A 14531-nucleotide genomic window follows, 5' to 3' on the forward strand; every position below is an offset into this window, starting at 1 on the left:
ACTTCCTGAACTGTGAGGTAGATAAATAAAGGAAGGTTTTTAAAAATAAGGAAGATAAATTTCTCACATGAGATGAATCTTCCTGAAGTGTTTGAGTTAAAACCTGCTCCAAAAGAGAGGGATGCTTTCTATAACTATCAAGAGCATAGAATAAGCTAATTAACAGAAGGAAACAGAATGTAATACAATAGGAAAATATAATTGATCTAATGTGAAAAGACAGGTTGGAAATACAAATGGAAAAGACCTGAAAGCTTAGTTCCAACTCCTAGATCTCTAAATAGGAGTGATTAGAACAACTTCTCCAGAGCAGTAGGGGCCTTTGAATTTTTACGGTCTTCATCAGCTAGAAGTGATACTGATAAAGCCAAATTCAATGTTTTTATTTAAAGTGAAAATAGCATTTGCAAAATGCCTTTCTACACCTTTTTGTCTTTATGCCTTAATGACAATCACTTTTACCCACTCTCTGCCCACATCACCATCCTGCCCTGAATCATAGGAGCATCTGTAACACAGGCATTCGAATGCTTCCAGATGTTACGAAGATCTTCTCCTCCGAATTTAATTTCATTCTGTAAGTACCCAGCTGATTGCTATGCATAACAGTTTCCTATTTGCAGCTAAAATTTGGAAAGTAAATATTTCTCATTTATTTCCTCAAGGGAAATTTGTGATAACTTGTACATAACCACCATACCAGGAAATGCTTTTCAAGGGATGAATAACGAATCCATAACACTGTGAGTAAACTCCCAGAAACTCATTCTGCCACACAGCCTCCTGCTATTCTTACTTCTGGCTTGAGGTGAGCTCTTTCTCATGTTTTAACACCTTCTTCACCAACTGGTGACATCCTTCTCAACCTAAAATGCCAAGGATTGGGGGAGTGATATGGGATCACTGTTAGGTTATATATTCACAGGACAACTAATCACTCAATTCAGTTTAAAATCAATCAAATAGGTCCTAAAGATTTTCAGTACTAAATTTCCAGGTGATAAAATTGTTCAGTGAATCAGTGGAATGCTTTGAGGCTTGGAAAACACAGCCTAGAGGGTTATGGCTAAAGAAAGCACATGGCTAAAGAAACAGGAATTTCAAGGTTTCAACTGAGCAAAGTTTGGAAGGACACTCTCCAAGTAGGTAGAGTAGTTCATCAATGGACTTTGTTCTCTCCCTCTGATTTTTCACTTACCCCTTGGATCTCTCTCACTTTATGTTTGAAGTAACACCATCAATGCCCATTTCATGATGCTTCCTAAGGACCTGTCATTTAAAGTATCATCCATGAACTGACATCTTCAGCATCATCTGAGAGCTGGTTAGAAATTCAGACTCTAAGATCTGTGCAGACCCATTGATTTAAAATCTGCATTTTCACAGGATCCCAAGAAATTTACATGTAATCATAATTTGAAGGGCACTGTACTCAGTGCCCATACCCTTTACAATGCACCAGAGTGACTTCCTTCACTTAGAACACTGCCATCCCTCTTCACATGTATACTCTCCCTTGCCCACCACTCAGAAGCAGCATCCTAAGCACCATGTCTCATTTATCCAAAGCCCAGTGACATATATTCATTTCTGCTCCCCACATGCACATCCCTCTCACTCTTTCCACCTTAGTTACAGCCCATGGTGGGATTGTGATGAAGCAATAAATAAGCTCAGGGTGGGGAGTAGAAAATATGGATTGGAATGACCCTGGAGTAACGAGAAAGATGAAAGCAAGAGGAAAGATCGTCTTAACTCCCTTTTATAGCAATGGATCCTAAAAATTGGTATCAATGGCACACTGTATTTCTATAATACTTTTACTTTATGTGGATATAATTTTACACATATAATTGCCATGTTACAAAACTGTGACTAACATAGCCCCAGCTCAGACTGCAATCAAAAAGATACAGAGCAGCAACCAAACTAATTTTAAAATAACTTAAATTCTTTACTAGCAACTCTTGAACACTGGGAAGGAGACTGTGTAGATCCCAGAAATACTTTTCTATAGTCTTTCAGCTCCTGCCACTTCCCTCACACACTATGGCTCTGGCAGCTGTGTATAAATTGTTTCCAACCCACCATTGCATAATAGATTTATAACTATATATCATGTCCCCACATCCCCTGTTTCCACAGGGTATTCACAGCATGAACTCTGAGTGAGGAGACACCACATAGTTTATGACTTTTGAGTCTCACAATGCCTTTAGTGAGAACACAAAAGACATGACAATATTCATGTTAAGAAGCTTATAAACTCAATGAGGGTAGGAGACATGAAATAACAAAGGAATAATACAAGCCAGTAGATATTCCCCTCTAAGTGTGGGGTATGCAGAAATAAGGTCTCAGAGAATTCCTCTTGGGTTAGAGAACTCCAAGGAGGCTACATGGTGAAGCTGAGACTTGAATTGTACCTCACAGATTCAGTAGTATTTGTATGGGTAAATTTATTAACAGCAGCTAATATTTAGACAGCATTATTAAATGCCTGGACTGTTTTAAGTACCTTTTAAAACTCACTTAAGTTCCACAGCAACCTTATATGGTAAGGTTCAGCTCCACTTTTAGACAAGGAAACCAAGGCATGAAGGGCTTAATTATTTATCCAAGGCCAAGATTTGGACCCCGGCAATCTTGCTCCAGAGGGCATGTTCTTAACCATTATGTGGTATCAAAATAGAGATGGGGGAGTGAGGAAACAACAAGAGCAAGAGCATGGCCAGGGTGAGGCTCACACCTGGGAGTGAACATCCTGTTTAAGAAATGAAAGATGTTTCCAGATAAATGGCTAGGGTAGAGGGGACACTGGATTGCAGGGGTTTTGAATGCAAAGATAAAGGGGACAAGGCTTGGAAGAAACTCTGAAAAAACTAAGAAGAAACCATGTACTAGAGTAGCTTTTATGCAAAGATCAAAATATTCAAGACTTTCATCAATTTTATCCTAAATAATCAAGAACCAATAGGTAAATGTGCAGGAATGGGAGTGGAGTGGAATGAAAGGGCGGAGGCATGAGGGGCATACTGGGATAATCCAAAGGGAACTATGAGCTCCAAGACAGGGCCACCCCACCAAACTGAAGAGAAACCAAAGCTTCCTTTCAGACACCACATTCCAGTATGTATGCATAAGAGCTGCATGGTATTCTTTTTACAGGGACATTAACTTGTGTTGGTTATGAGTTTAAGAGGAATAGTACCTGCCAGTCGGGTGTAATTGCCCCACCTCTGAAGTTAATGAGGACTTCAAATTCATCTCTCCCAGAGGGCCTGTGAGGAACTGTGCTTCCATCCCCCCTCCTTAGCCTTGGCACTTCATCTGGAAGGGGAGTGATTAGTCATTTGCTTGGCACTTGTTCTCAGCTGAATGGGCCCTTCTGTGAGTGAAGGATCATGTGGAGCACCCTGCTGGATAAATGGTATTACACTTAAAGAGGAAAGCTTTATTTTCCCAGCTATAAAGTTCAACTCCTTAATTAGAAAATAATGAAAGCAAGCCTTCTCTTTTCATTATTAGTAGTATTTGAAATTTTGCTTCTAGTGGAACCTGTCCTGCCCCCACCCCACCTAAATCTTTACCAACTGTGATCTCATTTAATGAAAACAAAACACTTTACTTGATGCAGGAGAAGCTCAGTGGGGCTAATGCTAAAACTATGCATTATACTCTTATGTCCCTTTATAGCCACTTTGGCTTTTCATTAAATCTCCTCAAGAGGCCACCTTGAAATCCACCCCCACCCCCACCCCACTGCAAATGAGCAGCACTTAGCTGCACCACCTTTAAAATATTCTGGATGATTGGTGATACCAGTCTCAAAAAAGAGGCAACCTTTATTCACATCTGAAATCCAATAAGACAAGGGAAGGCCATGGTGATTTTTTTCTGAGATCCTTTGGAGAAGGAGTATCTGGTAAAGTATAGCAAGATTCCTGGCTGCACCCATGACAAGCCATAGTAGAGAGGCTGCTGGGTGTTCAAATAAAAGCCTTCATTTTAGTCCCAGCTTTGTGTCTTACCATCAAGCATGCTTAGCCAAGTCAGGCCACCTCTATGTGCCTCCCTCTCTGTCTATTCAATGGTATTATGAATGCATCCTTATGCAGATCCAATTATTATAATTAACTAGTTAAAGGCTAATATGCAGTAACCCACAACAGGTTAGTTATGTTAGATCATACTGAAAACACTTTTGAATATTTTTTATGTAAAAATTTTTTAACTTGGGCTAGGGAGGTGGCTCAAGTGGTAACGTGCTCGCCTGGCATGCACGGGACGCTGGGTTCGATCCTCAGCACCACATAAAAATAAAATAAAGATGTTGTGTCCACCGAAAACTAAAAAATAAATATTAAAAAAATTTCTCTCTCTAAAAATAATTTTTTAACTGACACATGACTTTCCATTTGTCTTTCCACTAACAAATAGAACAATATGATTAACATATACCTTACCTAGAGTCATCAACTATTACATGACTTACAAGGCACATGACTTTCCATTTGTCTTTCCACCAAGAAATAGAAAAAATGATGTGATTAACATGCCTATACCTTACCTAGATTCATCAACTATTACCAGCTTGCCACAGCCACTCCATCTATAGATGGGAGTATATACATTTCCCTTTTGCCAAATCATCCAGGAGAAAATTATAGAGATAATGATATTTTATCCCTAAGTACTTCAGCATGTATCTCCCCCTCCACATAGTACCTTTATCCTTAAGAAAATTACTGGGAATTTAATGACATCATCCAGCCCATTTTTAAGTGAAAATGTCTTGTATGGGTTTTTCAAAATTTAGCATCCAAAGTTTATGGATTGCATTTTTGCTGTTATGTCCAGCATTCAGTCCTCTCAACCTCATCTCCCATACCTCTTCCACACCTAGAACTGTCCCTTTGCCTTCCTCTGTTCTATAAGACACTGAACATGCTGAGAAGCTCAGGCTGCCTCGATTCATCTGACTGAATTGCCATGACCAGATTTAGGCCAGATATTTCTATCAGAGCACTGCAAAGGGAATGGTATGTCTCTCACTGCATCAAACCAGGAAGTCACACTGTTCCATTACTTGGCCACTTGCTTAAGATGTTGACAGTTAGACCTCTATTGTAAAGACATGTTTTTCCCTTTGTCATTTATAAGTAAATCATGATGGGATACCTGGTGGGATGTTCAGTTGCCTAACTATCTTTCAAGCAAATTTGATCACTCAAGTTATTTCAAAGGGAGTTACAAAATGGAAATTTTTACATTCTAGTATTCCTCTATATTTATTAGCCAGCATGTCTACAAAAAAGTGACTTCCTTTGTTGTTGTTGTTTCTGTTCCTCTCTCTCCCTTGCTCTTTCTAAATATCACTGTGGAATGTGGATTTCTCAGATAATGTATTCAATATATCAGAATTTATTACTGCCATCATTCTTTTTGATGCCTGTCACCTTCTTTATTACTACATATGGTAAAGTCATATAAGTTGGCATGAACTTGGCTGAGGTGAAGGGAAACATGAAAACTCAGCGCTGCTGAAAGACAGGCAGTTGTTCCATATCAGGGACAGGGATCCCTTGCTACAGAGACAGTGACACCCACAGAAAAGGGGGCACCTTGACATACATTCAGAGCAAGTGTCATGGCAGCACATAGCAGTGATGGGGTAACAGCACACAATCACTGCCAATATATCTATTATTGAACTGTCTTCATATCTGGGGAATGCTTCAGAAATAGAAGGACTTCAGTAACATGCCACATGAGGAGCTACAAAAAGTTATTTGATTAAAATTGGCTTACAGATATCCAAACAGAAGAAGGTACACTTTTTGAGACCTCAAACACCTGCAAATGTAAATTAATCCTTCTTTGAAATATCCAAAAACTAGGTGACTATAAGATACAAAAGAAATACAGCAGCATATAGAAGTGCTACTTCCAGAAGTGCTTCTAGAACCCCAGGAATAATGTTTGTAATAAGACAGCATTCAGCAGCAGAATATCATCTGTGATTAATTTCTAAAGCCCAAATCTTATTTTGAATAAAAAAGATGCCATTCTCTCTGCTTGATTCGAAATTACTGACATTTGAAGAGAGAACCTAGACAATGCTCGCAAGCAAGGGGCTGCTATTGTGATAGAGGGGCAAGGGGGAAACCTCCATTTCTATGCCCCTGACAGAATTCTCCAGGCAAAGGGAACCCTTCTCATTTCATTCTGACACCATGAGATCTTGGGAAAAATTTATCTGAAGTGATCTCTAGATGTTTTGAAAGAGCACTGGAGGCATTGTGCTGGCTCAATAGTGCAAGGGCTCCCACTCATATATGTAATTCATCCAGAGAGGGGAAGCCACTCTTCTCATCAAAACGAGGCAGCACATGCCATTGTGTGCCACTGGGAAGAGCAGAGATGAGAAGCAGCTGAAAAAGAAACAGTGAGCCACAGTCTTTGGAAAATTGGAACAAGCAAGACCTGGGCTATAAAAAAAAAAAAGAAAGAAAAAGACATGAAAGTTATCTAAATGCAAAAACATCCATGATTCTGGCTCAGACCAAAGTATCTTGAGGGCACTCAGAGAAGGAAGACACTTTGGCAGTCCCAGCCACTGACCTAGACTGCTCTGCCCAAGAACAGAAGGGCACCTACCCCAAAGGAAGAAAAGAACAGTTCAATTAAACAGGTTGCTTGAAGTTCATACAAATCCTTCCCAGAGTATGGAAAGGTAGACCCTTTCTCTATGTTCTGGTAGATGGCTGGAGACTACTGCAAAATACAGTCATAATAAGATCAGCACAGGGTTAGGGTTAGGGTTAGGGTTACTGTTTCCCAGAACCTATTTCTAAGTGCTCAACATATGTTTGCCCCTGTAACCTTCAAGACAGCTTTATGGAGTTGATACTATTATTATCATTCCTACTTTCAGATTAAGAAACTGAGACACAGAAAGGTAAGTAAATTGCCAAAAGTTAGCTCAGTTTGTAAGTAGCAGAACTGGAACTGAAGCCCAGGCAGTTGAGCTCAATGCTTGCAGACTTAACCATGAGGCCTCACCTAAAGCAATGGCATTATGAATCCACAAAAAAAAAAAAAAAAAGATAACCTAATGTAGGAAAACTTAGGATCAGGGCTGCATGCAAAAGTGAAGGGCAATGGCCACTGAGACAACTACAAGAAGCTTTGCTTTCCCCAAAACAAAGGAAGGATTACTTTTTCCTGATACACTAGAAATGTAGCTCCATCACTTAAGAGTAGATAAAGCAATGACTCTAGACTTAATATGGGGCAAAAGACATTCTGATTTGCACCCTAGAAATAATGAGAACCTCATCTTACCATGGTGTATTCTATGATGAGGGTTCCCAAACTGGTATGGCTGCCATTCAGTGGGAGCACTTGTCACAAAAGTGCATATTCCTGAATACCACTACTAGACCCTGACTCAGTGGGTCTGTAGTAGCCCTGGTCAATAGGCCTGAGTCTTCATCTTTGACAAATAAGTCCAAGTGACTGATTCAGTGGGTGGAGGGGAATGCTTTGACAAATACTGGCCTAGATTCTAAAAAATCAATTTTTTCAAAGAAGTTCATTGAAAAGACAGGTATGAAACTCTCATCTAAAAACGATTGCTGCTACACACAATGGTGTACATCTGTAATTCCAGCAACTTGAGAGGCTGAGGCAGGAGGGTTGCCAAGTTCAAGGCAAGCCTTGGAAATTTAACAAGACCTTGTCTCAAACTAAAAATTAAAATAGGCCGGGGCTGTAGCTCAGTGGTAGAGCACCCATGGAATTAATCCCTAGTACCAAATAAATGAATAAATAAGAGGGATTGCTATAAAGGAATTCAGCCACCCCAAACGACAGGTGTTTGACAAAGAATAATATTCTAAGTATAATTTTTTTAAAGCTCCCATAGGATTGAGCTACTAAGAAGGCAAGAAGGTTGTATACAATTTCCCAAAGCAACAGGTATATACCTAGTACCTATTCTCTCAAATTCTATAATATAAAAAGTAAGGAAAAATTATCAGAAAATGTCATCTCATAATCCAGTGCAGATCATAGTTAAGAAAATAGTGTGTGAAGCTGTAAAATCAGAGAATCCTAGAAGAGAGCAGGTGAGAGCAGGAGAAACCAGGGCGGTGGGCAGTGCTCTCTCTGCCATGGAAGGGCATAGCTATCGCTTCAGCCAGACCATGGACAGCTCCTTCCAGGTACTAGGCAGCATGTGAGGCCTCAGGTTTATGGGTATTTGTTTTTAATTAACATGTATTAATTATATATATTTATGGGGTACAGTGTGATATTTCAATATGTGATTGGTATATAATGTATAGAGATCAAACCAGGATAATCAACATCTCCATCTCTTTATAATTTCTTTATGTTTGGAGGCTTCAAGGTCCCTTTTTTCAGACTCTTCTTTAAATATATAATGAGATTTTAAGAAATAAATAAGCTTCCTTGCTCTCTTTGAACTCAATTTAATGAGGAGGCTTTCAGAATTATTTTGTAATGTCTATATTTTCTGAATTTTGTCGTTTGAATATCATACCTCAATATGAGTACCACCTCTATTTATTTGCTGATTTGTCTCAGATGTGATATGATGGGAAGAAATCAAACATATACATTCACTACATATACATACATATGACATACGTATACATTATACACATTCATCTACAGCTCAAGGTTAAAATCTCTGTTCATTTTGTTTAATAAAGACTAGAGAAACCCCATGGACAACAGCCACCTAAAGTAGGAGCGAGTAGAGCAGAGCATGCATCTGAGCCATTTCTCAAGTCACTCCCCAAGTCTGTCCCTAAAATGGTCATCCAGCTGCCAATAACCCTGGAGAAGAGGCTAGACCTTGCTAGATATGGGATGCTCAAACATGTATTACATTCCAGTCATTTCTCACCTAGGTCTTGCATCATCATTCACAAAGAACCCATACAAATATTGCATGTAAGATAGTGGCTTTACAATTTGTTTGGTTTGATCAACAGTAAGAGATTCTTCTTACATAAGCTCATTTGTTCATCCAATTCATTTAACATATACTTATTGTAATACTGAAGATGCCAAGCATCTGTTATGAATGTGGAAGTTATGCTAGGTGAAAAGCAATTTAAAATCCTTTTTTCATGAAATTTATGCTCTGGTGGGGAAGAATAAGTAAAATAGCATCATGGGTCAGATCATGAAAAGAGATGGAAGAAAAATAAGTTGGGAAAGGGAGATAAAGAATTCTGGGGATGGGAGATAGGCATTTTAAATAGAGCAGCCAAAGAAGGCCACATTGAGAACATGACATTGAACTCAGCCTTGCAGGAAGACAGCAAGTGAACCTTCAGTATTTAGGGGTGGGAGGAAAAAACAATGATGTCTAATGCAAAACTGATATGTTGGAAGTGGCCCCAGACAAAGTGTATTCTGGTCCCATTCCTGCCAATGGTGGAAGTCATTTTCCCTCTCTGAGCCTATTTCCTTCTTTATAAAATGAGAGAGTGTTCCTGCTCCTTGAGCCCCTCCAGGCTCCTTTCTGGTTCTAACATTTGTCAATGTCTGTGTTCTAAGGATTCTCTTATGTCTTAGTCTGGGTAGATGTGTGTGCATATATGTATGCACATGTGTTAAGTGTGTTTATATGTGTATGCCATAAAAATTCTGAAACAACATTTCATAAACATTCCTAGCCTAACTACTCGTAATACACAATAATATTTTCCATTTGTTCTATTCTATTTCACTTTTGAAAATGCTGATGGCACTCAACTAAATTGATTTCACTGTCCACTAATGGTTCTTACAGAACTCTTTACAGATGTTTACATCTTCTTGGCTTTGGAATCAACTCTGGCATCCACAAAACCACCTACTCAACCAAGAAAAAGAACAGGTGGATCAGTGCTGGAGCTTTGCTCTGCCCTTGGCTTTCAGCAGCCCAGAGATACCACAGCCACAAAACCAAAGGCTGAGTCTCTGGCCTCAGATCACAGCTCCACCACCGCTTTCCTTTCACAATAAGCAAGCTGCACGGCAACACTGATGCTTGGCTCTCTTTTCAGGATAAAGGAAATAATGATGAGAATTAAATCATAAAATAGGCATTCAATGGCTGGTCAAGTATCTGGCACTTAATAAACACTTAATAAATTAGTGATGGTGGGGATGGAGGAAGTAGAGGGGAAACCAGAACAAAAAGAACAGCTTCTTCCCTGCATGCCCTTAGAATCTAAAATGTTGGAGGAATCGAGCTAGATATTGTGAATGCCAGTGATTATCTCAGTAATAAATGTCACAGGAGGAAGAATGTGTGCTTCCAAACTGGGTTTCTATCAGTTCTTTCCCATTTCTAAAATCATCTCTTCTCCCTCCTTCAGCAAACTATATGGAAATGGATTTGAAGAAGTACAAAGTCATGCATTCAATGGAACGACGCTAATTTCACTGTAAGTATGTGCTTATTTCCCTAACTCATGAATAAAAATGAAATATCACTCTGGCTACCAGATCATATTCAATCTTCAGCAACTAACTCAGGGCAAAAATAAACTTTCAAGTGGCTAGTCCTCAGTGTTTTACGCATGTTACTAGGCAACCGGCTGGCTGGAAACCCCAGAGCACCCTGATTTCAAAGACAGATGCAGCCTCAATACATTGAAGTTGACAGTTTGCTGAAATATTCAACACCTTACTTGATGCCTCCTCCATAGCACAGCTTCCCCCTCTATCCCCCTCACTCAGGTTGATGGTGTGTTAGAGGCTGCATGATTTTAGAAAGAAATTCTTCCCCAGGCCTCACTGCAGAGAAATCGGGTGACACCATTTACCAGCCTAATTAGTCTCAAAAGCCCCACCCAGAAAGGCTATCTCCCTCCTACTCGGAGGGAGGAAGCCCCTGTTCCCAGGTGAGGGAAATCACCCCATCCTAATCCCTAGCCTAACAGCCTCTAACCCAGGGGGAGTGACCCTACTCATTGTCCCCTTCTTCTCAACCTCTCTTTTTTTTCCCCCTGTGGTTCCTCTTTTAGAAGAGTGGCACATTCCCAATCCCATGGGGACATGTGACCCATCACAAGTACAGGATGAGGTGCCAAAAACCATACAGTTGGACATAGTAAAACCTAAGAGCACACAAAAAGTTCAACTAAAACCAAATTTTAGAAAAACCAACAAAAATGCTTTTTAAAGAAGTAATTTCTATAAACCATGATCTATACCATATAGGTCATATATGGTGTATACATAGATACTTCTCAAACTTGAACACACATGAGAATAACCAGTAGATTGTTAAAAAACAGAGATTCTCTGGGCCTTACCCACAGAGATACTGATTCAGTGGATCTAGGTAAGGTCTGGGAATTTGCAGTTTTAACTAGCTCCCAGGAGATCCTGGCACTGGCAGTTTGAAGTTAAGTAGCACAACTCTATATGAAATACTAATTATTTTAACTATAGATATTAAACCAAAGGCCCCATTATGTTGATACTATATAGTTTGGTGGTTAAGAGAACAGGCCTAAGGGTCAAAGTCCAACCCCACTATTTATCAGCTTTATGAAGCTGAGCAAGTTCCACATCCCCTCGAAGCTACAGTGTACTCATTAGTAAAGTTGAGCTGCTAAGAGACTTGAGGATACCTCCAACAAAATGGAAGGTTTGCTTTGTATCCTCAGTACTTAAAATGGTGCCTGGCACATAGTGTGTCCTTTATTTAATTTTTATTATATTTTACAATCAATGATGAATAAATAATTAAATAAGATTATATTTTTATGAGGTCATATAGGATCTGGTACATACTAAGTACTAGAGAAATGGTAGCTTTTTAAAAGTTGTCCTTTCATTCCTCCCAAATCATTCCAGTCCTGGTTGATAGGAAATTTCAGGGGAGGACCCCACGTGGAGGACCCTGGGGCTCTCTCCCACACTTTGTCTAGCTTCCAGGCTTGTTTGCTGTGTTTATAAAGACATTGACCCTGGACTTAGCTGGGGAGGGAGCTCTGTCTACATACCACCATCCATCCCAGAGCCAGGGGTCTGTTTGTAGTTGTTGGTTTTTTTGTTTTGTTTCTTCTGTTTTGTTTTGTTTTGTTTTGGGCAACTGAGCATTTCTCTTCTGTACAGGACCCAATACAAACTTCCTTATGATTTGAAAACACACACACACACACACACACACACACACAAAAGTTGTCCTTTCAATCATGGACTGAATCTGCCCTCATTTTCTCCTCTTGGCTTGATTTAATGAAGGGTTGATTAACAAGACCCTGGAGTTGGTGAAAGGTTTACCCTGGCCAATTGAATCTGTTTCTGTCAAACTCAGATCAGAGGCATGTATAGCCTCTCCTGGTCTAGTATTCTCAGATGCCTCATTCTATCATTCACTCAACAAAGGTCTAGCAGGCATCAGCTGTGTTTGGAGGAACATGCTATATTTTGAGAAGAAATGAAGATGAATAATCACTGGGGTCTGCCCCATAGGCATTTACAGCCAATGAAGAAGAATTTCCAAATGGTACATTATCTGTACACTAAGTTGTAGCTAAAACAGAAGGCAACAGTGTGGCACCTGCACTGGGAGAGGAGAGTCCCCTGGGATTTCAAAGACAGGAGGAAAGGAAGTTACAGCAAGCCTGGTCAGAGGTGGGCTTTAAGCTGGGCCTAATTGGGGCAGACAATGAGGGTAAGCAAATGTATTCCAGGCAGAAGGCAGAAAGAATAGCCCAGAGAAAAGAAGGAAGCAGGGGATGTGTTCATAAACCAACAAACAGTACTGTGTACAAAGTGGTGGACGTGAGTTAGGGTCAAAGAGGGAAGAGCCTCGATGCCAGAGTAAAGAATTTGGACTCTGTAGAAATGAGAAGCCATTGAAAGTTCTTGGATGGAAACTATGAGAAGTGGGCATAAAGAAAGTTCATGTATTAAGAGGAAGGACAGAGGCTGGAAGAGACAGGGCAGGTATATAGACACAAATATTGGGATTTTCTGAACAAAGGGTATCTGAAGTCCTTCGTGACTGATGTCACCTAGACAAGGGAGAAAATAAGAGGACTGAATATGCAATTAGGAGAAACAAGAGATGAGGAATAGAAGCCAGAGCAAGAGCAAAGAGAGGTAGGAGGGAATCCAGCAGAGCACTGCTTTGGGAGGTCAGGAAAAACAGCAGGAGGAAGTATTCAGGTACTCCATAGTGTCTCAGCTGTCACAGGGGTGCCAAAATGAGAACTGTCCAATTAACTAAAAGTTTGTATCCTCCTGTACCTCATATAGCAAGAAAGAAGAAACAAAAATATCCAGATCAGATTGCCAAGAACACAAATTAATTTTATTCATGTATTCATTCAACAGATGTTTATTAAGCACCACCAATATCTTAGACACTGTGTTAAGTGCTGAGTCTACTGCCTTCATGAAATTTCTTTTCTAGCAAACGAGTCAGACAAAAAAGGAAGTAAATAGATAAATAAAGTTATTAAAAGTAGTCATATGTGTTATGAAGAAATAATCCATTAGGAGATCTGAGAGAGTACAGAAGATCAATGACTTGGACGAGGTAGTTTGGGGAAGGCCTCATCAAAAACATGATAATTAGGTTGAGCTCAGAGATTGAAAAGGAGTCACCATGGCAATAGTGAGGAAACATATTACTGAAAGCAGAAGCAGTGTATGCAAAGGACCTGAGTTGGGAAAGAAAAGAAGCTGGCAAGTACCAAGAACTGAGAAGAAGCCCCTGTGGCTAGAGGGTCTTCAGCAAGAGGAAGACTGGCATGAGATAAACTGGAGACATTGCAGAAGCAAGTCCTGAAGGACTGACAGGCCAGCAGAAGGAGTGTGAATCTCTTCTAAGAGCAAAGATACACACTGAAGAGTTTAAACAAGACTGAGGGAATAGTTTTCCAAACTGTAAAAACAAAATTCTTAAACTATACAGTCATACTGCTGTCATATATCATATATAACAAAGTGGAATAAATTTAAAAAAAAAAAAACTATACATTCAGCCCAGTCTCTGACACCTCCCTCATGTCCAGAGTTGTTTAGAGCAATGATGGGGAAGTCTGCAACATGCTCAGACACCTACTCACTATGGGTGGCCAGGACAGAGAGGAGCAATACCAGAAGCCCACCTCAGATACCTGCAGGGGGCTGGCAGTCAGTCCCTCCCATTCTCAGAGCACACCAGTTAGGAGGCTTTGGTGGAGCTTGTGGGTTCTCACACTGTGCCTCAAAATGTTTGCCTGTCTCTGGTTCTCACACCTGGTTAGTCATGTCACTTGGGAGAATCCTCAAAAGATGACCCCCAGGAAAATGTGCTAAATGGATTTATTTTTTGACAAAGTAACATAAGGCAGAGTTACCAGTACACAGAAAGAGCCAAGTTTTAATAAAACATGTGAAATGCTCTGTCATGAAATTCAAACAATTAATTTGACCTGGCTGACATGAGGATTATCTGCTCACTGGGCCCCATTTCAACGATTTATAACTATAACTGAACA

General features: G+C 39.9%; 1 protein-coding gene across 7 annotated transcripts in view; it reads left to right on the forward strand.

Moving 5' to 3' along the window:
* The window catches only part of Lhcgr (luteinizing hormone/choriogonadotropin receptor), a 65021-nt gene that overhangs the window by 33373 nt on the left and 17117 nt on the right, over positions 1–14531 (forward strand). For all 7 annotated transcript variants that reach the window (XM_078029236.1, XM_078029234.1, XM_078029235.1 and 4 more), the window contains 3 exons: positions 503–577; positions 666–743; positions 10404–10472. In XM_078029236.1, coding sequence (XP_077885362.1) covers positions 503–577; positions 666–743; positions 10404–10472 — 222 coding nt within the window. The remainder of the gene's footprint in view (positions 1–502; positions 578–665; positions 744–10403; positions 10473–14531) is intronic.

Source organism: Ictidomys tridecemlineatus, chromosome 12, assembly GCF_052094955.1.
Source record: "Ictidomys tridecemlineatus isolate mIctTri1 chromosome 12, mIctTri1.hap1, whole genome shotgun sequence".
Classification (NCBI taxonomy): domain Eukaryota; kingdom Metazoa; phylum Chordata; class Mammalia; order Rodentia; family Sciuridae; genus Ictidomys; species Ictidomys tridecemlineatus.